This window comes from Caretta caretta, chromosome 1 (assembly GCF_965140235.1).
Source record: "Caretta caretta isolate rCarCar2 chromosome 1, rCarCar1.hap1, whole genome shotgun sequence".
Lineage (NCBI taxonomy): Eukaryota > Metazoa > Chordata > Testudines > Cheloniidae > Caretta > Caretta caretta.
In genome coordinates this window covers 77,773,872-77,797,717 of record NC_134206.1, presented here as the reverse complement: position 1 = coordinate 77,797,717, position 23,846 = coordinate 77,773,872, and the positions used below count along the sequence as shown (strand labels likewise).

Below are 23,846 nucleotides of genomic sequence, written 5' to 3'. Positions count from 1 at the left end.
TGGCTTTCAACACCCCCACTGTAAAAAGTGTTCCAGGGCCATTGGCTACACTGATCCTTGGGTATATTTTTGGCTTACTGTTACCATAAGAGCCTGGAATAAATTAGAGAAGCTGTCAGGTTGCTCTAACATGGCAAGGAGGAACTGGCCTGCTCAGAGCAGAATCAGTATAAGGGGAGTTCAAAAATAAACATAAATCAGTTTTTTCCAGTATCCACTGATGTGCGTACTCTCTACAGATGGGATGATCCAGGGGGTCTGGATCTATGTATTTAAAATGGTATAAGTTCTAACAAAACAAGACTGTCACATTTATTAATGTCCACCGGCCGGTTAGGAAATTAAATAATATTCTGCCAAAGTATCTCAAACTATCAAATGAGTTTATAAAATAATTTGATAAATTATTCATTTGAGTTTTCTGTTTTTAATAAAAATGGAATATCAGAATCCACATCTCATAGCACATTGTCACAAAAGTATCGATTATGTGGCTAACCCATTTTCAGGGGCTGAGAGAGAGAGAGAGAGATAAAACATTAATACAAGGTAAATGAGTGTTCACTGAGCTCTCTTTGCCGTATGGCCCCTGTGGAGGCTAGAGGGCTCTGGCTAACCTAAGCTTGCCATATGGACCTGTGGAAAAAGGTAAGTCTTTACACACAGAGCAAACTTACCATATGGACGGGGTAGAGCACTCATAACTCTAAACACTTCTTGTACACCAGGGCCTTTTACACAAAAGAATATAAAACATACATAATACATTGCATACAGAAATCATTAAAAAATGGATCAACTGTTTAGATTTAATATGATGCTTTCAATGTCCAAACTATATAAATCATCAGCGTTTATTTTGAAATAGGAAAGAGGATCATCAGTCATTGACTACTGACAATTTTATATGGTCTTTAACATCTGCTGTATAGTACAATACTATGCTTAACAGTGTGTTAAGGCAAAGTACCTAAAAGCAGAGATATGATTAAAACATAGTTTCAAAAAGTTTGCTTTTCTGATTTTTAACTTTTCAATAATAAGTTTAGCAGTGGCTAAGTATTTATGAGGTGAGAAGAAACTGGATTTAAGAATGGCTTCAGGATTCCTACATCAGAGGCTAGTTGTGATAAGGCAAACTATATAAGTAATAATTTTAGTGTCAGGTCTTCTATCGGTATAAATTAGCGTAGCTCCATTGACTTCCTTAGAGTTACACTGATTTACGCCAGCTGAGGATCTGTCCTTGGTGTCTGATGTCTCTGCTGTTTCATAGAAGGTATAATGAAGGTGTAAAGTGACATCAGTTTTCAGAGGTGGATGAAGGGGAAAGAATCCAAAATCATTGTAATTGGAGTGTTAGGGTAGCCTCGGAGACTTTATTAACTTAGGAGTATGTTGGGGTGGTTTCCGAGATCTTATTCACTCAGTTGCCTTTGAAATCTTTTATAGTCAGTTCCCAAAAACTCAGCTCGACTTTGACCTCATTAGTAAAGTTTCTTTATTGGCATACAATTAAACAACATGAAACTGGTTAGAGTCATATGTAGAGGGTGGGTACAGAATATACCATGCATCCAAAGCACAGAATTATCAATTAGCTTATATACACATTTTAAAACAGATTGCCACATGTGGCCTTTATTCTGCATCATATCAAACTCTACAACTGGTTCATTAGTTTCTGGAAACTCCTTTTTACACAGATCATGAGCTGTTCATGCATCACACATATGCTGTCTGTTTCACATTGCTTACTTCCCTACTATCTCTTTTCTACTAACTACATATTTACAAGACTACCAGGTTACTGTAAATTCATGCATTGTTCATTGTTTCATGTCCTTGATCAAAATAAACCTAAATGCAGCAGCACTGTGATTTCAACCTTCTTGTTTCAAACTATTTTATGTTTTATGAGAAGAAAGAGAGGGTAAAGGATAGGGACATATGATACTGACCACCCTGCACCTTTAAGTGGGAGAGGGGGGCTGTTTGGCTGGCTGGCCAAGTGAAGGGAACAGTGCTTTATGGCTGGGGTGGGCGAGGGGAGATGAAAACTGCTGCAGAAAGGGGCAGTGTGGTGGCTGACTCATCCCCTAGGAATACAGGGTTTAAAAAGGGACAGCTTGGTGACTCAAGCCTTCGTTTTTACATGGACTCACCCTCCCTCCCTTTTAGGTGGTAAAATACCAGCCATGGTCAACACCTGCTGTGTGTGTGGGCATTATGCTAGCCTCCAGTTTCTTAGGGGGGATGGGAAGGAATTTTCCCCTTACACCACATTGACCTGGATGCAGCTGAGGTTTTTTCGCCTTCCCCACAGCGGGTTTCAGGAAGGGCTCTGTTTATGCATGGCATGACAGGTGGTAGACCATATGTTGCAACTCATTATTTAAGTGTAGGGTGGATGTCCAGTGGAGGTACTCCATAGGAAAGGTATACAGTAACTGGATAAATAGCTTGGAAAAGGACTTAAAAAGATGTGTTCATTAAAGAAATGAATGGGGGGTGGGGGTGGCTGGGGACTCCTATGATTGGTAAGGCAGGGAGCCAACCCCCCATTCTTATAGCCTACCTTAACCCTCCTACAAGGGATGGTGGTGGATGGTAAGGTCCCGGCAATGGATTTGTTGGAGGGCCTGGAGAGAAAAAGAGGGGGAGCTGGTAACTATGGAATGAATATGGGGTTACCTGCACTGTACACTGTTATCTGCCAGGTAGTCCCAGACATCTAATAATAAAGTTGCAGCCTGATTAAACACATGTCAAATGTCTCCTGTCCTTTCAGCGTAGCCAGACAACAGGATTCCTATGAGGAAAAAAAGGCAAACTAGAACACATGCCTTTGAGGATTTTGCTAGAAAGTTTTCGCACCTACATTTCTGGAGGAAAAGAACGATAAAAAAGAAAAATATTGGATCTGACTGTGATCTCTCTTATGCTGATTTTACGTGGCTGTAACTCCATTGAATTGAGATATTACTAGTTTACACCAGCATATGGGAGATCAGGACCATTAAAGTTTTTTGTTGTTTACCTCTAAAATAGGAAAACAATTCATGACTGGGTAAAATGTCACCTATCCCAGATTTACTTACACTGAAATGTATACACTGTGTCCTTAAAAATAAATAAAAAAATCTACAGTCTATTCCACGATCCTACCAGCAGCATCACAAAATGTGAACATAAATCTTAAAATGTGTATATAGGGTCTGATTCTCCACTGCCGTTTCTGATTTGGTAGTGTTTTACAGTAAGGTTGCACACATATAGATGACTACACAAATTGCAAGGCTCTGGAAAATCAGGCCCATAGAATTTATTCTGAAGCTGCAAAGCTAAACTGTTAAAGGCAGGGATCGGTAAACCAGACTAATTCTAAATCAAAATTATAATTTTCCCTTCTTTAGATTTACATAAGTTTCCTCCCCTTCTTCCTAGACCCCCTAATCTCTTATTAAATCCACATCAGGATTTCATCAGTTTGGTTCGTCTCTGGTCTAATGGCCGCTATCTCCCATATTTTGGAAGATCAAGAAATGTGCGGAGGTCAGGGAAATGGAATTTAGAATCAGGAGATCTCTTTAGGATTAGAGAGGCTATGTTGTGGGACAGAAAAAGGGATTGGAGAGGTAAGAGAATGCTCAGGAGAACTGTGCAGAGAGGAAGAAGTGAGGTGGAGAAAAGTGTGGCGGGGATAGAGATGAACTGCAAAGATTTGCACACATTTTGGAGAAGTACTCAGACTTGGACTTGGACTCAGACTCTGAACCTTTTTAGATTTATTATAACTAGTTAAAGCACTAGCCTTTGTAACTATTTATTGTAACTAGTTAAAGCACCATCAGTGACACTGTGGCCCCACTCAAATCTAGGAAAATAAATGTAAGTTTTTCATCTTAGTCATTTGAGTCACTGCTTAATGCAACCATCATTCTCTGATCAAGGCTAGGCTGAGAACTGATATGTTGTCTGGATACTGAATAAAGTTATTATCCCTAAATATACAGTCATCTGTCCAGGTTAAGGTGAAGCTTGCTAGCAATTAGTATGAATTAGTTTAGACTGCAACTATCTGTGTGGTACCAAAGCTGTAAAGAGCTTTCAAGTCCCACTGTGGCTATGCCTCAGTTTCACATGCACAAATTATTTGATATCAGTTCCCATTTGAATGCTCTTTTGGGGATACCTGGGGATATATAGTTTTGCTTATTGTTCCCATTAAATTATATTTGTATGCTACCTATGGAATGGCTTAAATAAAGGGAAAAAAGAATTTGCCAAATAAGAAAATTGGCACAAATTAATGGTAAGACATCTGCAGCAAATCTGACATTAATATGATTTATTTAGCAAAGGAACAAGACACAATTCCAGGATATTATAATATAGTACAGATATAAGCAGGTACAGTTACTCACAGGCTAAATGCAGCAGTGACAGAAATGGCAGTATAATTTACATACAGGTTAGAAAACAGAAGTATGGGAAGGACTGTAATTTGCATTGTTTTATACAGGTTTCCACATGCTTGCTGTGTAAGTTACACTCCTTGTGTATATCTACTGAAAGCCAAATGCGTTCAGGTTACATACAAGTCCCACTGATTTCTGATCCACTTATAACACCATATACAGCAATGATGAACCTGACCCATAAGATTTAAAAATAAAGAATGTGTACTGATAACGATAGATATGGTCAAGATCAAGATTTTGGTTATCAAGACTTGGTTTCATCCTGATATTCATGGCTGTAGCAATAATGTAGAGAAATACTAGTTTCTTAGAATAAGAGCTTATATGTTTTGAAATATGCTCTCGGTCTGCTAAATGAGGGATTGTTTACCATTCTATATATTTATCTAAAACCAACCATCTTTCTGTTATGTTTCAATAAGTGACATAATGGTCACATGACAGTTTTCTTTAAATATAACAAGCTAAGCTGTAAATCTTCTATTGACTGGTACCCACCAATTTTACAAATTCTGATGGTGTCAACTTGATTTTTTCCATGGAGAATGAATGAACAGGTTCGGAAACAGAATTTAAAAAAAAAAGAAACTTGAATGCAGTAGTGTTTTAGGTATTAGCATTATGTCTTCATCATCTGAGAGTTGCAAGATACCAGCTGTGCTAGTCAAGAATTCCCTTCCCACCAAGGTTATGCTTGGGAAAAAATTACTCTTTTTTATGATGACAATGACATAAACACCATTTTATTTGTAATATTACTCTAAATTTAAAAAAAAAATGCAAGTTTCTTTAAACTTCATGAGGCATGTCTGGAGGTTAATTAAACCTAAAAGAAATCCTAGTTGCACTTGGTATTTCACAATAAAATTTGGCAAAAGCTGTTTAATATTTTGTGTGTTTTATCTCTGCATTTTCAAGTCATTGTACAAATAAAGCTAAAATGAGGGATGGAATGTGCAGCCACAAAAATAAATATGCTTGCTTTGGGTATTTTTCTTGCCTAGTACCTCTGCAAGTACAGAAGTATTGTGTACATTTATCTTTATTACTTTGGAAATGTGGTTTTTAAGTTAGTTCTATAAAAAATACATGATACAGACTTTGGGACCCAGCAGCAGTCTAAAGTTTGCTGGAGCTCAGGAAGTTAATTCATGCTCATACTATGTTGGCTTGGCCACTCATTCTGCAAACACTTACATGCATAGTTAATGTTCCATCCAAATGAGTTGGTGTCAAGTGCTCCAAAGGGGAGAGCATTCTGCTCAGCACTCAGTTAGCTTTGCCTGACAGACTAGACAGGGCTAGCAGAGCACTAATCAGAACACTCAGGACTTCAGCCAAATTAGCACATGTAACAGCTGTGCTAATAACAAACTTTTTTTCTCCTGAATAACCCAAATAGTGTTGCTATTAATCTGAACCTGAAGACTGCTAGTATAAGAAGAGTTCAGTAACTACTGGGTTCAGTTCCCACCGCTTGCAGTTCTAGGATTTAAGATGAAGTGAAATCCTTGCCTAGAGCCTTGCATTTATATTAATGTATTGTCAAGCAAATATAACAAAAAAATAAGAACAGTAGAGCCACCTTACTGGGTTAGATCATGGTCCATATTGTCCAGTGTCTTGTATCTGACAGTGGTCCATCCCACAGCTTCAGGGGAAAGTACAGAACAGAGAAATATGGAGTGATCCACCTCTGTCTTCCACTTCCAGCTTCTAGTAGTCAGAGGTTTAAAGCTGCTCAAACATGGGACTGCATCCCTGACCTTCTTGACTAATATCCATTGATGAACCTATCCTCCATTAACGTATCCAGTTCTTTTTTCCATGCATACTCTTGGCCATCACAATAGCCTCTGGCAATGAATTCCATAGGTTAGTTGTGCAGTGTGAAAAAACTACTTCCTCTTGTTTGTATTAAACCTGCTGCCTGTTAATTTCATAGGGTACCCCCTCGTTTTTGTATTCTGGGAAAATAACATTTTTCTGTTCACTCTTTCCACACCATTCATGATTCTATAAACCTCTATCATACCCCCCTGTGTTTGTTTTTTTTCCTAAGATGAACAGTCCTAATCTTTTTAGTTCCTCTTCATATAGAAGCCATTCCATACTCTTGATTATCTTTATTGCCCTTCTTTGAACCTTTTTCCAGTTCCACTAACCCTTTTTGAGATGGGATGACCAGAGCTGGACACAGTGTTCAAGGTGTGGGTGCATCAGGGATTTATATAATAGCATTTTGATATTTTCTGTCCCTTTCCTTATAGTTCCTAACATACTGTTGGCCTTTTTGACTATTGCTGCACAGTGTTTAGCAGTTTCCAGAGAACTACGATGATTCCAAGATCCCTTCCTTGGGTGGTAACAGCTAATTTATAACCCATTATTGTATACATCTAGTTGGGATTATTTTTTTTCCAGAGTGCATTACTTTGTACTTATCAATGTTGAATTTCATCTGCCATTTTGTTGCCCAGTCACCCAGCTTTGTGAGATCCCTTTGTAACTCTTTGCAGTCCACTTTGGACTTAACTGTCTTAAATAATTTTGTATTATCTGCAAACTTTTCCACCTGTTCACCCTCTTTTACAGATGATTAATGAATACGTTGAACAGCACAGGTCCCAGTACAGAACCTTGTGGGACCCTGCTTTTCACTGTTCTCCATTGTGAAAACTGACCATTTACTCTTACATTGTGTTGCCTATGTTTCAATCAGTTACTGTTCCATGAGAGGACCATGGCTACTTAGTTTCCTTAAGAAGCTTTGGAAATTTGTCAAAGGCTTTCTGAAAATCCAAATATGCTGTATCGACTGGAAAAAGAAAAGGAGTACTTGTGGCACCTTAGAGACTAACAAATTTATTTGAGCATAAGCTTTCGTGAGCTACAGCTCACTTCATCGGATGCATTTGACTGGATCACCGTTATCCACATGCCTATTGACTCCTCAGAGAATGCTAATAGATTAGTGAGGCACGACTTCCCTTTAGAAAAGCTACGGTGGCTCTTCCCGAGCATAACGTGTTCATCTGATAATTATGTTCTTTACTATAGTCTCTACCAATTTGCCAGCTACCGAAGTTAGGGTTCACTGGCCTGTAATTGCTAGGGTCTCCTTTGGAGCCCTTTTTAAAAATTAGCATTCTGTTATCTTCCTTCCAGTCATCTGGTGCAGAAGCTGATTTCAGTGATAGGTTAAATTCTACATTTTAATAGTATTGCAGTTTCATATTTGAATTCCTTCAGAACTTTTGGGTGAATAGCATCTGGTCCTGGTAACATATTACTGTTTAATTTATTAGTTTGTTCTAAAGCCACTTACATTAACACACAAATTTCAAATGTTAACATTTATTTCAAAATACTTTTACAGGAATTTTTCTTCTTTAAGAATTAATTATTATGAGTTACTGTGTTGTGGCTAAGATATTTGAACTGTGTGATTATAAAATCTATGCAGTGGTATCTCTTGGAACTATTGTTGACCATCAGATTGCTGACTATTTTGTCATAAAATATGTAAATATTCTACACTTGAACCATTTTTGTATAGAATTATAAATGCACACAGAGTGGTTTTTATTATATGGATAGATAAGCCATTGCATTATTGTTTTCTGAATTATATAATATAATAAAATAATACAAGCTAGGAACAAAACTGGCATTTCAGTATTAGCACTGGACAAAAATTAGTAGACATACAAGTGTGATCATTTATTTTAAAATTGTTGAAATTCATACAATACATTATTCAGTAAATATTATCCAGCCCAGGTCTAGTCAGAAATAGAGTTTATTAAAATCTTGTTTTTGAAATGGAAAATTGTATAAATTATGTTTGACTACAAGGCCTTTTTTGGGCCATGTAAAATGAAGAATAAATTCAACTTCTTTGTAGACATAAAGCCTGAAGAAATCCTCACAGCTGGATCACCACCACTAATTACATTTCATCTTTTCAGATGCATTTTGCCAATCCCTACTATTTGTTTGTAATGATGTTATTATTAGAAGACCAGCAGTCCTTTAGCAAAACAAAAACATATTCACTGTGAAGAATAATTTATATCTCCTGAGCTTGTTGTCTACAAAATGTCAGTGATGTTCAAGTAGAATTCTTATAGCACAATAATAATTACATACAAAAAACTCCATTAAAAACAAAAGCATTATTAAGATTGCAAAGTCAAGCACTCAGAAGTTTGGTGATGCCAGAATTAATGCCTGTGCAACCTTAAATTTGCCACTCTTATGAGTATGCATTATGATACAGTCTTTAATTACATCGTCATATACTGTTTTTTCACAGGTCTCTAGCCACATTTAGTGCACACGATGGATGGTGCTCACTTAATGAGTGTCTATTCAATATTTTTTTCTGTTGTTCTATGTTATTTACTGCACACTATTCATACCTCTCTGAAGATAGAATTATTAATTTCCTTCTGGGTTTTATCACTATAGTATATAAGTGCTTCACAGACTTTAATCAATTTATCTTCACAATACCCCTTTGAGGTAAGGCGTATTCCCTCCTCCTAGGTCCTTGTCTCAGTATCTATCCAGCCAGTACCAATACTCCCTCTAGGCCCCAGATCCCTGTCAGATCTGTCCCCTGCCTTACCCTCATCCTTCCTACACAAACTGGTCTGCAGTCCCCATCAACGTGTCCAGCCAGTTCTAGTCTCCCCCAGTTCCTCATTCTATCAAAGTGTTCCCCCGCAGCCAACTAGCTCCCACCCATCCTTTTCACTCACTGTCTCAGAGCCTGTCTTCTTGCCCAACCAGTCCCAGCCTCCCTTCCCCTACAGCTCCCAGTCCAGTCTCCTTGCCCAGCCAATCCCAGTTTTTCTCCCCCACATACACATTCCAGTCCCCGTGTCACCAGAATTCTTGTCTCAACCTACTCCTTTCCCTCTCCTACTCCAGCTTTTATCCCTTCTGCCTACAAATCAGACAGCTTCCTCCTCCATGCTGCCTAGGTGCCAGGAGGGGGTGGGGAGGTGGTCACTGAGAGCACCTGAAAGGCATGCTCCCTGCTCTCAGTGTCCAGACTCACTCCAGCCCAGAGCAGCATTTATGAGAAAATCTGGCTTTGCCCACATAGCCCTAGGCTGGAGCATGCTCAGTTGCTCTGTGATGATGGTACATGTGTAGTCTGCTTGGTACTAGAAACGGAGAGAAAGTCAAGCATGCTCAGTGAGCACAGAAAGTTCTGAGATTCTAGTTGACAACTCACAGTTTCTACTAAGCATGTGTGAAGTGTAATTTTTCAGAGTCCTACAACTTGGCCATATTTTGGCTCATTTTTACAAAAACAGCAAAAGCCACAATCCTGATACAAAGGCCACCCCTCTGCCAAATTTCAAGTCCCTGATCCAAAGGGTGAGGACGTTGTGGTCGTGGTGGAGTCTCCATCACTGGAAATTTTAAAATCAAGATTGGATGATTTTCTAAAAGATCTGTTCTAGGAATTATTTTGGAGATGTTCTATGGCCTGTGCTATACAGGAGATCAGACTCAATGATCCCAATGGTCCTTTCAGGCCTTGGAATCTATGTATCTAGGACTGTTTTTTTTTTTTTTTTTTAAGATTTTCAGGATATTTTAAAATGGATAAAACAATGTATCTCCCCCTAGTCTCATTATTAGAAATGACCAATTGATTTTGGCTGAAATTTTCCCAAAACAGTTATCCTATGGTAGACATCTGGAAAATTTCAGCCTGTACTGTTAAAGTATGGCAAGGTTCTAAGCAACTGAAAACAGGGTCTTAAAATGGGAAGTGTTGGGCAACCTTAGTAGGCAGTGCCACCAGGCTGCCTATAATACTGTTTCTAGAATGGACAGATAGGGCTAAATTCTCAACGTCTTCTCTCCTTTTGTAGGTATTTATACGTGTGCAAAGTATATGCAAAATGCTGTCCGTGGTGTCAATTAGTGAAGAATTCTTATTTGGTAGAGCACCTAGCACCTACTTTGTGCAAGTGCAGAGGACAGCCCAAGGTATAAAGCAGAGGAGAATCAGGTCACAATATGCAACATGCCCATCTCGAAAATATATTCATGGTTTCTGTGGTTCTTTCAATGTCTTCTTTTCTATTTGTATTTGCATTCCATGACTGGTGAGTTCCAATTCAGTAAGCCCTCAAGTAAGCACGGCAGGCCAAGAAATAGATTTTTGTGGGCAGCATGTTCCCCTCAGGTTGTAACTTGCACATTCATAAAGAAGCAGCTAATAGTAAAAGTAGGCCAACCTGTTAGAAAAGTTACAGTAACAAAAAGCAGTGAGTCAATGCATCAGTTGTATAATTGCTCGTCTTCCCATTTTTCTAGGAGATATCACATTTGTGAGTTTTCGTGCAGCCTCCTGTTTGTTTCAAAATATTTGGCATTTCTGGTCAGCTGTGCCTAGCTGAGACAGTGAGACGAGAATGTAAATTTATTTATGATGTTTGGATACAGGGGCAGATCAGTAGATCAAAACTGACAGAAGGCACAATGTTCAGCCAGAGGTAACACCACCATTCTTATCCTCCTATATTGCTTTACCCTGTTCCCATGGTCACCTGAGTGAAGTGATGATGCTGACTGTCTATGATTTTACCAAAGACAAGGTTTTGGAGAGCAGACAATCAGAGATTGCCTTCTGAGGAAAGTGTTATGGTCAGGAACATTTCTGTCTTGGGTAGACACCATTTTGGTGGATCAGTTGGAGCCACAAGGTTTTTTGAGACTATAAAGTAATACATACAAGCTAATTAATTAAAACAGATTCCACAATTTGAAGAGAAAGGCTGAAATTAAATCTCTAGATCTGAGCATGTCTAATGTTCGGAAAGTTCAGATTTGGATCCAGAACCAAAGTTTGCAGCTTGTATCCATCTGTAGTGAAACAGGTTCCTAAACTCTTAACATGTACACAGAAAACCATACTAAATAAAACAGGATACATTATTATGCAAAAACACAAAAAGCAGATTTATATTTTGAAAGAATGATCCCTGCCTCAGCAATTAAGCTGAGCCGTATCATGGCAATCGTAATAAAGAACAGTTAAGTTTTAAACATTTCATTGTGGAACAGAAAAGCATTAAAAGTAAGTGATTATGCAAATGCAATGCCCAGTATGATATTTTATGTAGTTGATTATATCTCTCACTCTCAAAGTCTGACCATTTCAAGGTTGTCTAATTTTGTGACAATGCTGAAGTTGCCACGCTTGCTTTTAAGGATACAAACAAGAGAGTAACCGCCACTATTTATCTGTTATTATTTGAATAAATATCACAGCTTCCTGGATGAATGTTTCTGTGCTAATTGGTGAGAGAAAATAAAGCAGAATGGCAGTAAACCAAATGCAGTACAAAATGCTGATTGTTATATTTGGCCCAAACCGGCTGTTGTTGTCAGATTAAAAACTGATTTGAACAAAACCACGTGAATTTTCAAAACATAGAAAAAGTGATTAAACAAGAAAAAAATATCTCTTAAAAATGTGTGTGTACAGATATTTTAAAAACAGGTGATGTTAGTTACTCATATTAAGTGGGTGAATGAAGTGAGCCTGCAGTGGTGTAACTTTTATATCAGTGGCCAGATTCCCTGTGCAGGCCCACAGGAAGAAGTAGCTTGTGCTATCTCTATTCATGTGCTGATTTATACTGGTTCAGTTCTTAGCACAAGCCTGAGGGCTACTCTAATTTGCCCCGCTGTGGCCGTGGACCCTAAAGGGGGCATTGAAGCAACTCAGAATCTTGGGGGGTTCCAGATTGCTCCACTTTTCCTTCTGCCCCTGACGCAATGCCTGGCCCACCCCAGAACTTCTCTGGTGGGTGCAGACCAGAAAAGCAGATGTCTAGCTCTTGCAAAGGCATTCTTGTGTTGGGGACATTCCCCAGATGGTGGATTGAGGGGCACTTATAGTCCTTTGCACCTCTTTGCAAAATCGTTTCCTTATTTTCCATCACATAGCTGTCAGCGGAAGAGTATACGTCCACTTTAAGATGGTGGGTTAATGATTTTTGAGAAACAAGGTTACATCATTGCATTGTGATGAGAGGGCCTGCAGGACTAAACGATTTTTTAAATACTTTAATAGCAGGGGTCATATTATTTTGCTACTAAGAGATGCGGTTATGTTTTAATTGGCTAATGTTTACATTGTGGTTTTGCTTAAAAACACATTTTTTTCAAGATTCTCTCAATCATCGCTTATCTCACATCCACAAATATCCATGCTTCCTGTGTATAGTATGTACATTTGCTCTATTTCAGACATACTCACACTGAAAGTTTATTTCACATGGGACATCAAGAAAACAAAGTCACATTAGTCTGTTTTTTCCCCCTCAGTTAAAGTTTCATTAAAATAAGTTCATAGTGAGTTCAGCTCTCTAGTCCTACCTTGCAGTGTAAAACCGATATTGTTATTTATTAGAAAGTTGGTGCTTGGACATTACTGAGAACTAATACATTCCATGTAGTTGTAAATCTTTGAGTATTTTGAATATTGGGAAACTGCCTAACAATTCTAAGAAACCTTTGCAAACTCATCTTGCTATGACCACACACATTACAGAGAGCTTTAAAATATATAAAAACTATTATTCATTATGTTTTGGTTAGCAATGTAATAACATTACAGAGAAGTTACAATCTCTGGCCTTGGATATGGATCCTCCAGTGACGCCTGTGTAGGGGCAGGGGAGTCTGCATTTGTACGGAATACTATATATTCCAGCAGGATCAGGGCCTAAGACTTTCAGTGGATCATTTGTGCATACTGTTTTAATATGTTTGTACATATCTAGAATCAAAACTATTAATTAGAGTCCATACAGCTTCAGATAGTATAAAAGGTTCCTGGCCCATCTTCCTGATGTGGGTAGAAACATTCTACATTGTATCCTTTTTTAAAAAAAAAAGTTATTTTATTTATTGTGCTGCACTGTTTTGGGGAGGAGCAGGAATAGTTAGGGCCAGATCTTCCTTGGCATATTATGCAGGTAGTCCCAGTGACCTTGGTGGGACTGCTCATATGAGCAAGACTTTACCCTTAAAACAGAGTGAACTGATTAAAAAATAAAAAAAGTATATATGAATTGTATATAAATAATACGCAGTTTAAATTAGGATTAAACAAATGCTGAGAGTTTTGTAAATTATTTTGGCAGTGTAATATTCATTTGTCAAAGCCCAAGTTTGCAACTGAAAAAGAATTTCTACAGCAATACAAGTAAAAAATAAGTGGTTCTGAAAACTTGTGCTTGTATGAGACTTTGATTAGCCTTTATCAATATGTTGTACAGATGCTTTTTGATTTTTTTTTTCAATTAACAAATTTAATTATCTATTCAGACAGGAATTTGGAACAAATATGCTGTAATAATTGCTCATAACTAGAAGGAATTTGGGGAGAAAAATTTACCTGTGTGTGGTCACTGCTCCATAAATTCTTACAGCACTGGATTCAGCTGCAGTGTCTAGCATTTATTTTTTCTAATGAAGTGATGACTATTTCTAGAATATAGTAAAGGTGGTGGCCAATAGAAATTTTCCAGATTTAGGGCCAAGCCCTCAATGCAGTTCCCATCAAGTAGCGAAGAAGATGTGTGGGGTGGTGGAAGGAGAAAAAAGAAGGGAGGTGAGGGGAAGCATACAGCCACAGAGCATCTGCTACAGAGCCAACTTTAGTTCTATAGGAGTTGTATGGGTAACAATTCAAAAATCTGCAGCTAGCTTTTCATACCTGTCTGTGACGTGCTTGGAAAACACATAGAAATATTGATCAGTTACAAAATCTTGTATGACTACTGTTGAAAGCTTTCCTTTTGGCCATCACCAATATGTCATACACAATCACATCGTGCAGGATGTATGATGATGCTGTAAAGGGAAGATATAATTTGCTCCATGCATTTGCACAGGGAGTGAAGGCATAAGGCTCCCTCTTATTCCCATATGTAGGCTGCTTCCATTATGATGCACAGCAGGGAGAGCAATCTCCATATGACCACTAATTCCTACTCTGCGTGGCTAGGCAGGAGAGAGTATGCAGGGGCATATAATGGGTGAAACCTTGTCTCCACCCCCTCAAAGTTCTGGCTGGCACATCTGAACTGGTATGGAGATAGAAAGAAATCTGCACCTGATAAAGGTTGACACAGATTATTTTTTTTCTGGAGCAAGGGGGAAAACAAGGAACAAATTCTTACTTTGTTGATTTGCCCCAAGGCTTTCTATTGTAATATTGCCATTTAGTTCTTCATTATGTGTACATAAGAAAATAAAGTCCCCACTTCTTCACCAAATCATTATAGACATAATGAGTATCAGAACTTTATGCAATTCAATTCCCAATGCATACGCTAGTACTTGTTGAGTGGTGAAAAAAATGACTCTGCTGTCTTAAAACTAAATTTAAGTACAACACAAGGGAAAATGCACATATATTGATCTTTATATGAAGGGCAGATCTGATAAACCCTTCCACAGTCAGATTATTATGCAAAGATCTGCAAAAAGTCAGTATCAGGAGTAAGTTCCTTTGCCCTTATGTAGTATAGAGCGGTGGTGGGAAATCTGTGGCCCATCCGGGTAATCCACTGGCGGACCGCGAGACAGTGTTTACATTGCCTGTCCGCAAGCACGGCCACCCACAGTTCCCAGAGGCTATGGTTCACCGTTCCCAGCCAATGGGAACTGTGGGGAGTGGGCCACAGGTTGCCCGCCACTGGTATAGAGATTCCTCAATATGTTTTGGTTAATTTGTATGAGGATTTTCAATAGGGTATAATCAAGCCGTTGGTAAATATAATTTATATAGATAGATTTTTTTTCTCCTAGGGGGCAAGATAAATGCTTGGTGTCATAAAATTGGCCCAATATCTATAACGTATCAACAGCAGAATATAACATTTTCAAATTGTGAAAGAATATTTGACTATTGAAGTTCCTGTAAAATACTGTTTTTGCATCTGTTCCTGTTTTATTGACTCACAGATTATCAGAAAAAAATTAATCGTAAAAGTCTTCTAGCTGTGGCAGTTTTTCCCATTGTGATGTCACAAGTAATCAGTTCTCATTATTACAAAGATTCTACTCAGGAGTCCAGCACTAATCGTTAAAAGATGTCCATGTTTAAAAAAATAAGGCCAATGATTGTAAACATACTCTTAATTTCAGTTATTGTTTAGAGCAAGTTTGAATTGTAGGAATCAAGTGTACTTTCCCTGCGTGAAGGATTGTAGTTTTGCCCTGTTTTGCAGGATCTTTAAAGTCACATATGAATATGTCATGAGTAAGAAGAATTAACAGTATGGGGAGGCTGCCTGTATTCAAATGCTACTCGTATACAAAATATATGTCATGCTTGAAAATATGTTATTGTCAATCCAAATAGAACACAAACTAAAATGAGATAATTTGGAAGGTGCCTATAAAGTCAGCCTGAATATATTATCATAAGTATATGTGAGATAATATTTGTTTTAAAAAGATTCTATGGCACTGTAAACTCAGTCTCATTAGAGACTGCATTTAAAAGGCTTATAAAGTTACTCATTAATGTTATCTTGTTGTATCTCCACAGCTTTTTCATTAAAGAAAATTCAGCAGAAAGCATTTTCTCCTGATAGCAGGAACCAATTTGCAATAAATGTTCTGGAAACCACTAGGGAAGCCATTACTGAGGTCTAATAAAAACAGACAAGCGTAACTTGTTCTATATTTTTGTTTCAATCACATACAGATGAGACCCCGCTCTCCACACCAACCGCAAGAGACAGCCTTGACAAACTTTCTCTAACTGGGCATGGGCAACCACTACCTCCAGGTTTTCCATCTCCTTTTCTGTTCCCTGATGGATTGTCCTCCATAGAGACCCTTCTGACTAACATCCAGGTAGGCCTTTCTATAGATCAGCTTTCGGAGATGGAGACAGATTTGTCTAAATTGATACAGCCGCTTTAGAGTAATCAGTTCGTAAGATTATTTGAATCAACTAATACACTGAAACTTTGTAGTAATTTAGGTTTTAAAGGAACCACAACAGTCAAATGATTTTAGAAACTGTCAGATCCAGTACATGAAAATATAGATTGTATATGAAACCATAACAGAGACTTAGATGAAAGTGACATTAGTATTTTTAAAGTCATTCATCTTAAATGCCAGGTTTTTTACTGGCTAATGAGATGTATTTTACTGTTTAAGTTTATCTCATTTACTAAACAGACAAAAACTTCTTTAATAAATATTTACTTTAAACTGCTAGAGTGTCAAGATAGAAATGACATCTTAAGCTATTTAAAATATGGCTAATGGCAAAGGTATTCACAAAAATCTTTTTTTTTTTAAACAAATAAGCTCATTTCTGCTGATGTATTATCTTCAAAGAATAGACTTAAAAGGGCATTACCAAATTTTCTGCAGATTTCCTATGCAGTATTCAAGATGCCTATTGTGTGTACAGTATAGTCTAATTCTAACATTATTCAAGATTTACACTAGCATATAGCATGGAGACAAGGAGTGTTTGAGATGAGAGACTTTTTTTTTGTTTTTTTTGCCCACACATGCAGTGATCCTGTGGTCAACAGATGGAATTTTTGCAGCAACATGGTTATGCATCACATGCAGCAGCAAAATGGCAGTGCAGGAAAGTACAGCTTTATTATGCTCATTCCAGCTGTACTTTGTATGCACAGCAACAAACCTCCACATATAATCTTTCATCACGTTTCTTTTACTAATGCACCATCCACTGCAAATACAGAGAAAATTAATTGTATTTTCATCACCAAAGTCTATAGCAATGCTACTTCTGTTACTAGTCTCACTGAAGTTAATGGGACTTAAGGCTTTGGCTTGCCTTTTGAAATGTAGGAAATCTATTAATTTATTATCTCATCTCACTAATAAGGGTTATCTTAGTTTTTACTCTACTAGTAAACACCTAGGGGAGTGGCAGGTGATCAGACTAAAACTCTATATCTGAACACCCCAAGGGAATTCAGATCTGCCTCTAAACCTTGCATCTGTAATGCAGGTATATAGCTGTATAAATATACACACAGACATGGCTAGTGTGACAAAGCTCCAACCTTGTCTCAGTGGGTCCCGCACTTCCTGGCAGATTATGCTAGCCCCAGAGGCTCACTGTGACCCTCCACATAGCCCTTCTCTCTCTAGAGGCAAGGCTCACAGCCTACTGAGCCATTTTCATCATAAGCCAGCAAGGGAGGTGAGGAAGAGTTATCCTCCCTCACACAGTCTATGTTGTCTCCCAGTCTCAGTGATTAGTCGGGAAGGGGGGACCCCGGGCCCGCCCTCTACTCCAGGCTCCAGCCCAGGGACCCTGATAGTAGCAGCTCTTGGTAGCTGACTTTTTGGAAACAGGACAAGTACGATTCCCTGGGCCACTTCCCCACAGCAGCCCCCCACTTCCTCAATATCTTTGTCACCCTTACCTCAGGTCCTCCTTTGTTGTGCCTGATAAGGTTTGTACTGCTCTGTTTCTCCAGCAGCATGGCTCGCTTCTACAGCTCCTGACACACACACCCCTGCCCCCCCACCTGTGTAAATGGGAGGCTTTCAACTAGTTTCAGCCAGCCCCTGATTGGCTTCGGGTATCCCAATCAACTTAGCTGTCTCCACTGCTTTCCGGAAGGATCTTAATTGGCCCCAGGTGTCTTGATTAACCTGGAACAATGGCCATTTGGTTACCATGGTAACAGAGATTTGTTTAGCGGGGGGCTAACATACCTGTTTCTCACTACTTTCCTATAGCCATCTGGCCTTGCCCCATCACACTAGACATAAAAAAGTGGAAGCAGAGGTCTTTGACAAAAAGGGGAAAATCCTGCGCACATTCATGGGAAGGCCCAAGAGGCAGGAGTTCCGGCTTATGGCCAGCCCCCTCATTGTGCATCAACACACAGTTGGTCAGTAGAAATACAAAAGGGCAAAAGCCAGGCAGTTTCTCTGCCAGGGTATACACTGCTATGCATCTCCTCCGGTCCTTTCCCCTGCATATGCATAGCAGAAACTACTTCTATCTTTACACTGGAATAGTGGCTATGGAGCAGCTCCATTGCCAGTCCACGATTTGTGGGGGAGGATGCCTTCTTTCACTATAATCCACAGATGTTGTACTGAGAGGATGTTGGTTAAAATGCTTTTAAGAAGCAGCATAATCCAGAAGACTGGGTCCAGGTTTAGGAGTCAGGAAATCTGGATTATACTTCTGGGACTACCACTGATCTGTTATATGACCTTGGGCAGCTCATTTCACTATTGTGCCTCAGTTATCCAATCTGTAAAGTGGGAATAATGATACTTACCCTCCTTTGAGACATGTGTTGAAGTCTATGGATGAAAAGTGTTTTATATAAGAGCTAAGTGTTATTACTTGCACATGAATTATTTGAGTGTGCAGTTATGTGAAACATGGTATTTTTGAGTTTGGAGCCTCCTACACTTAATAAAACAGAAAAAAAATATTTCTATAATACAAGGTAAATATATTTAACAAAGTTGCAAAGAGTTAAAAGAGTGTACTTCTTTTGTTTCAGGCTAAGACACACAGTAAGTAAAAATAGGCAACAAATAAATACAGAGAATAAATATTCGAGTTGAGCATTGATGTATAGTAAAATTCTTAGTAACTTTTTTTTTAATTAATGTGTGTCCTTGATGTCTTTAGACAGCAAACTAATGAGTAAAGCATTCAGTATCAACAGGTTAGCTGATCTGGTGATTGAATATGAGAGTGTTGTACTACTTTATGATATATGAGCAGGGATTGATTTTCTGAGAATACATTCAGATTTGTCTTTCAGAAAATGCAGAATTCAGATTATTTTACTTTTGTTACCCGTGGTAGACTGGTACAAAAAACCCACAATGCAAAGAATCCAGACTTTTGTTCAGGTCTTTTCCTATTCTGGGACCCTACTTTTTATGTCCAATCCCCACATTATGTCAAACAGTTTATTATCCTAAGAAGGCTGAACATGACTTCTTTTGGATTTGATCAGCTCTCTCATTCACCCCACTGGCAGAGGCACCCTTCCATTTTCTCCAGGTTTAATCCTTGGCTACACAGTGTACAGGCAACATGGCCAGCCTAATGGATAGTCTCAGGAGAACTGGGTTCTTTTCTTGATTCTGCTACTGCTCTGCTAGGTGAGCTCAGACAAGTCACTTCATCTGTCTAGACCTCTGTTTTCCAATCTGGAAAATGGGGAAAATGATGCTTCCCTCCTTTATAAAGATCTTGCTTTTCGATATACTGATGAAAAGCGCTTTTTAAGAGCTAGGTATTAGATTTACACTACCCAAAATGCACCAGTAGGAAACCATTAAAAAAAACAGCAATTTTCAGTTAGCATATATTTGCCACCTCCATACAAAAAGTATGAATGGTTCTGAAAATCCATTATCAAGATTAAGTTACTGCCTAAAATTCATTTTAATTATGTAATATTCTGTCCATGGTGGTGGCAAGTATGCTACTGAAAACATATTTAAGAGTAATTTCCTAGCCCAGTGATTATTGTATTGTAGACAGGGGTTTAGAGACTAGGGAACTGAACGCAGGTTTTCTATATTACACTTAAAGAAACAGGCCAAACCCTCAGTTGATGTAAATCAGTGCAGCTCTACTGGCCCATAATTTTAAATGAATGCAAGGTAGGCCTACTCATCAAAGCAGCCACTGAAGTTTGCAGACTTGTTTTTTCCTGTGTCTCTAAATCTGCAGCTTTATTTTTAATCTTGTTTTGTCTTTTTAGGTCTTGCAAAATACTTACAGAAACATAAATAAAATGTTTAATTATTTGCATCATTGTGGAAGAATTAACAAAAAAAGTTACATTTTTCTTAGTGTTTTCTTCTTATAAATTACTTGCATGTGTATACACCACCTAGAACAAAAGGGCTCAGTTCTGAAGAGGTAGTGCTGTAATGCAAACAATAAATAGCTATAGCAATAATAAAATAAACAATAACATGCCCCATTGTTCTAAGCACCGTACAAAGACGTAGGAAGACATAATCCCTTCTACATAACCTTCTTAGTGCTTCACCGCTTGTGAGTAGTGAAGCCATCCCAAACTCATGCAAATAAAACCTTTGATACCAGGCCATCATATATGTCAGAGATCTAACAGATTTATTTGGGCATAAGCTTTTGTGGGCAAAAAACTCAAGTACTCCTCGTTGTTTTTGTGGATACAGACTAATATGGCTTCCCCTCTGATACTTTTTCATTTTGTTTTTCATGTTTCTATTCTTATAGGGATCTCTCAACCCTCCCAGAATGATCTTTTCTCTTGTCCTCCCTCTCCAATCCCAATGTTAAGGACCATCAACAATAAATGAATACATGGGAAAAATCATTGTGTGCAGCTAAGCAACATTTGTTGCAGGATTGAGGGTGGGGGTGGGATAATATGATTTAACTCACATCTGTACTCCCTTGATCCTGGAATCATAATTCAGAGTCACCACGGTTCTATCCTAGCCTTGCCTCAATGAATCTTTTATTGTTACACATTCAGGGATCACAGACAGGGCCTACCCCTCCACCATATCTCCTACACCAGGAAATCCCCAGATGCCTACTGTGGGCATGGGCAACTTTTCTGAGAAGCCATGCAAAGGGGCCAGTCCAAGGGGTGCGGATTTATCCAAAAATATTACGTAGAACATTCCATTATTTTGATCTTTAAATGTGTAACCTCACTCCTCTGATGTCAATCTTTTCAAATGAATCAAACACACCAAATAAAGCATAGGAGTGTGATGCTTTTGCTGATATTATACTCAGGAAAATTAATGCTGATGTTTAAATTTCTAATTAGGTGCCAGAGTAACCATCCCATTGTAATGAATGGGGAAGTTCACTCCTCTGTCATAGCTAATGTTTTTCCCTTGGTGTATAGAAATAGGAAGACAGCACTTCATCAGTTCACATTCAGACGGATACCTCCACAACTAAAAGCACTAGAAACTATGTTTTGAAAGTTAAATTAAGTGACATGGCCACAGAGCAATGCTGTATTACAATATTGTAATAATCTTCAGTGATAGTAATATTATTTTGAGCTTTAGGATCTGATTCTGCACCCCGTATTTAGTACTTTTGATTGTAACTGTAGCATACAGTAGCACTCTTGTTGATAAGAATCCATTTTAAAGATGAGCAAAATGGCTTTTAAATATTCTCTTGATACAATTAAAATAGAAATCGAAGAGAAGATTGCAAGATAAACTCACTTATGAAAACAAAATAAAAGACTGGTGATACACCTGGAAGTTTTCTGCACTGCAAATAAATATGAGTCAATATTACAGAAAAATATTTGCAAGCATTACATCAAACAAAAGCCACAGCTTTGCTTCAGCAGCTTTTGCAGCCCTTTTTGTTTGCTTTGTGCAAAATTCAAAAGAGTGAAATTTTCTTCACAAGGATATTAATGGAAAGGGAAAATCACATTTACTTGTACGAATATGCATTTGCCAATGTATTCATGCTGGAGTTATTCAAAGAAAGCTCTTTTGCATGTCATCTATTGAAAGAGCACAGAAAAAAATGTCATGTGACTTAGGTGACTAATCAAACAGAGTGAATAGTGAATTACAAATAGTCAATACCCAAAGCATTAGTCATGTTGAATAGTTAGCAAGCAATCCAACGGCAGATATATGTTTTGTAAATCATTCAGCGGATAATGTTTAATAATGAACAATCATGTAAAAATCAAGGTCTGTTCATGGATAATTTGCAGACTAAAAAAGGAGTAAAGTTCTTTGAAGAAATTGTTCACTGTCTTCACCCAGCCTCTGCTACAATCACGTGTGTCAGTATAAAGTCTCAGGTGTTCACACACCTCTATGCTCAATGCCACAAGTTCAGAATGGAGTATACGCTCCAACTTTATATTTTCCATCATTTAGTGGGTTGTCTGAATTGTGCTCTCGTGTAATTGTGTCATATTTAATCCTAAGACAGATACATTACATTAAAAACATAGCAGATCTGAGTATAGATACAAAGAGCATGCCTTTCAGTTTCTACTAAGAGGGTGTTATTTTTAAGAGTAATATAATTTTGTTTATGCCAGCTTCAGAATTGATAACACAATATTAGTGCTTTCTGAAAAACAATAATGGGTGACTTTGGCCTTATGGCTTAAGACTATGGTCAATATATATTATGTGAACTGTAGCCTGTCCTTGCAAGATGATGTACTCAGTTGTCCGATAGGATCATATTAGTTAGAAAAGGAAAGAAACCTAAACTAGTAATTTTTGTTGGAGCAAAAAGAAAAGGAGTACTTGTGGTACTTGTTGGAGCATTTTTCTTGAAGAATTTATCACTGGGAAATATTTTTAAAAAATTAAACCAAATAGTGGTGGCTTATAAATCACCAGGGAGAAAAGACAATTATTTGTGAACACTTAGCATTTTTACATTAAAGTTAGAAAATTTATTAACAGTAGCCTAAAGGGGAAGAATTGTACTCTATGTTAGAAGTCTTGCTCCAGTTTATCCTCACTACCTCCATACTGTATTAAAAACAAATCTGAAACCTGAACATGTTCGCTACAATTATCATTATCCAACCTCAATAATAACTGGCCTTCCCTAAAGAAAAATATTTTAAGTCATGTCTTGTGGTTCACTGTATTTCACATTGTAATTGGCATCCCATTGATATTTGTCAGGCTAGAGGATTACCCATAGCAAATACAAGGTGGGCATATTTTATTTTGTGTAGTCTTTTGCAGATGAACCACTGGGAGAATTCACAGGATTCCACACAACTCTGAAATTACTATTACAGTTGTTGGCTCCAAGGCGTTTTGATGATTTTTAGATACAGTACTGATTAGTTGCCTTTCCCAGCCCCGTGCTGCATTGAATAAAGGCAGACATTGAATGTTTCCGGTATTTTTGCATTAAAACTGTCATTGGCAGCAGCAGCACTTTTGCATATGCAGCAGTTTGGCTCCAGTGCAGATTTTTGTTCACATTGGATGCCTACTGATGTGCACTAATTTAACTTCTAAAAATGGAACTTAATTTTGTATAGCTTATAAGTAGTCCCTAGTGGGTCTTGGCTCCAAAAGAAGCTAATATTTTCCAGACATAATCAGCAGCAAAAAGTAATGTATTGCGATTAGATACATTAGCAGCCAGCGTGGTGGGGAGGGGTCGGGGAGAGGTGTGATGCAGAAATTCAGTGTAAATGTAATATGCTCTTAGCAGCTTCATATTTTGCACAGGTTCTTAATATAAAATTACACAATCAGCGTGACAATTTAGCATTATTCTCCTTGTTT

The 23,846-nt window shown here is 38.0% G+C and overlaps 1 protein-coding gene across 9 annotated transcripts in view; it reads left to right on the top strand.

The window, feature by feature from the left end:
* The window catches only part of DACH1 (dachshund family transcription factor 1), a 453,297-nt gene that overhangs the window by 378,555 nt on the left and 50,896 nt on the right, over positions 1–23,846 (top strand). For all 9 annotated transcript variants that reach the window (XM_075128932.1, XM_075128936.1, XM_048851983.2 and 6 more), the window contains one exon: positions 16,246–16,397. In XM_075128932.1, coding sequence (XP_074985033.1) covers positions 16,246–16,397 — 152 coding nt within the window. The remainder of the gene's footprint in view (positions 1–16,245; positions 16,398–23,846) is intronic.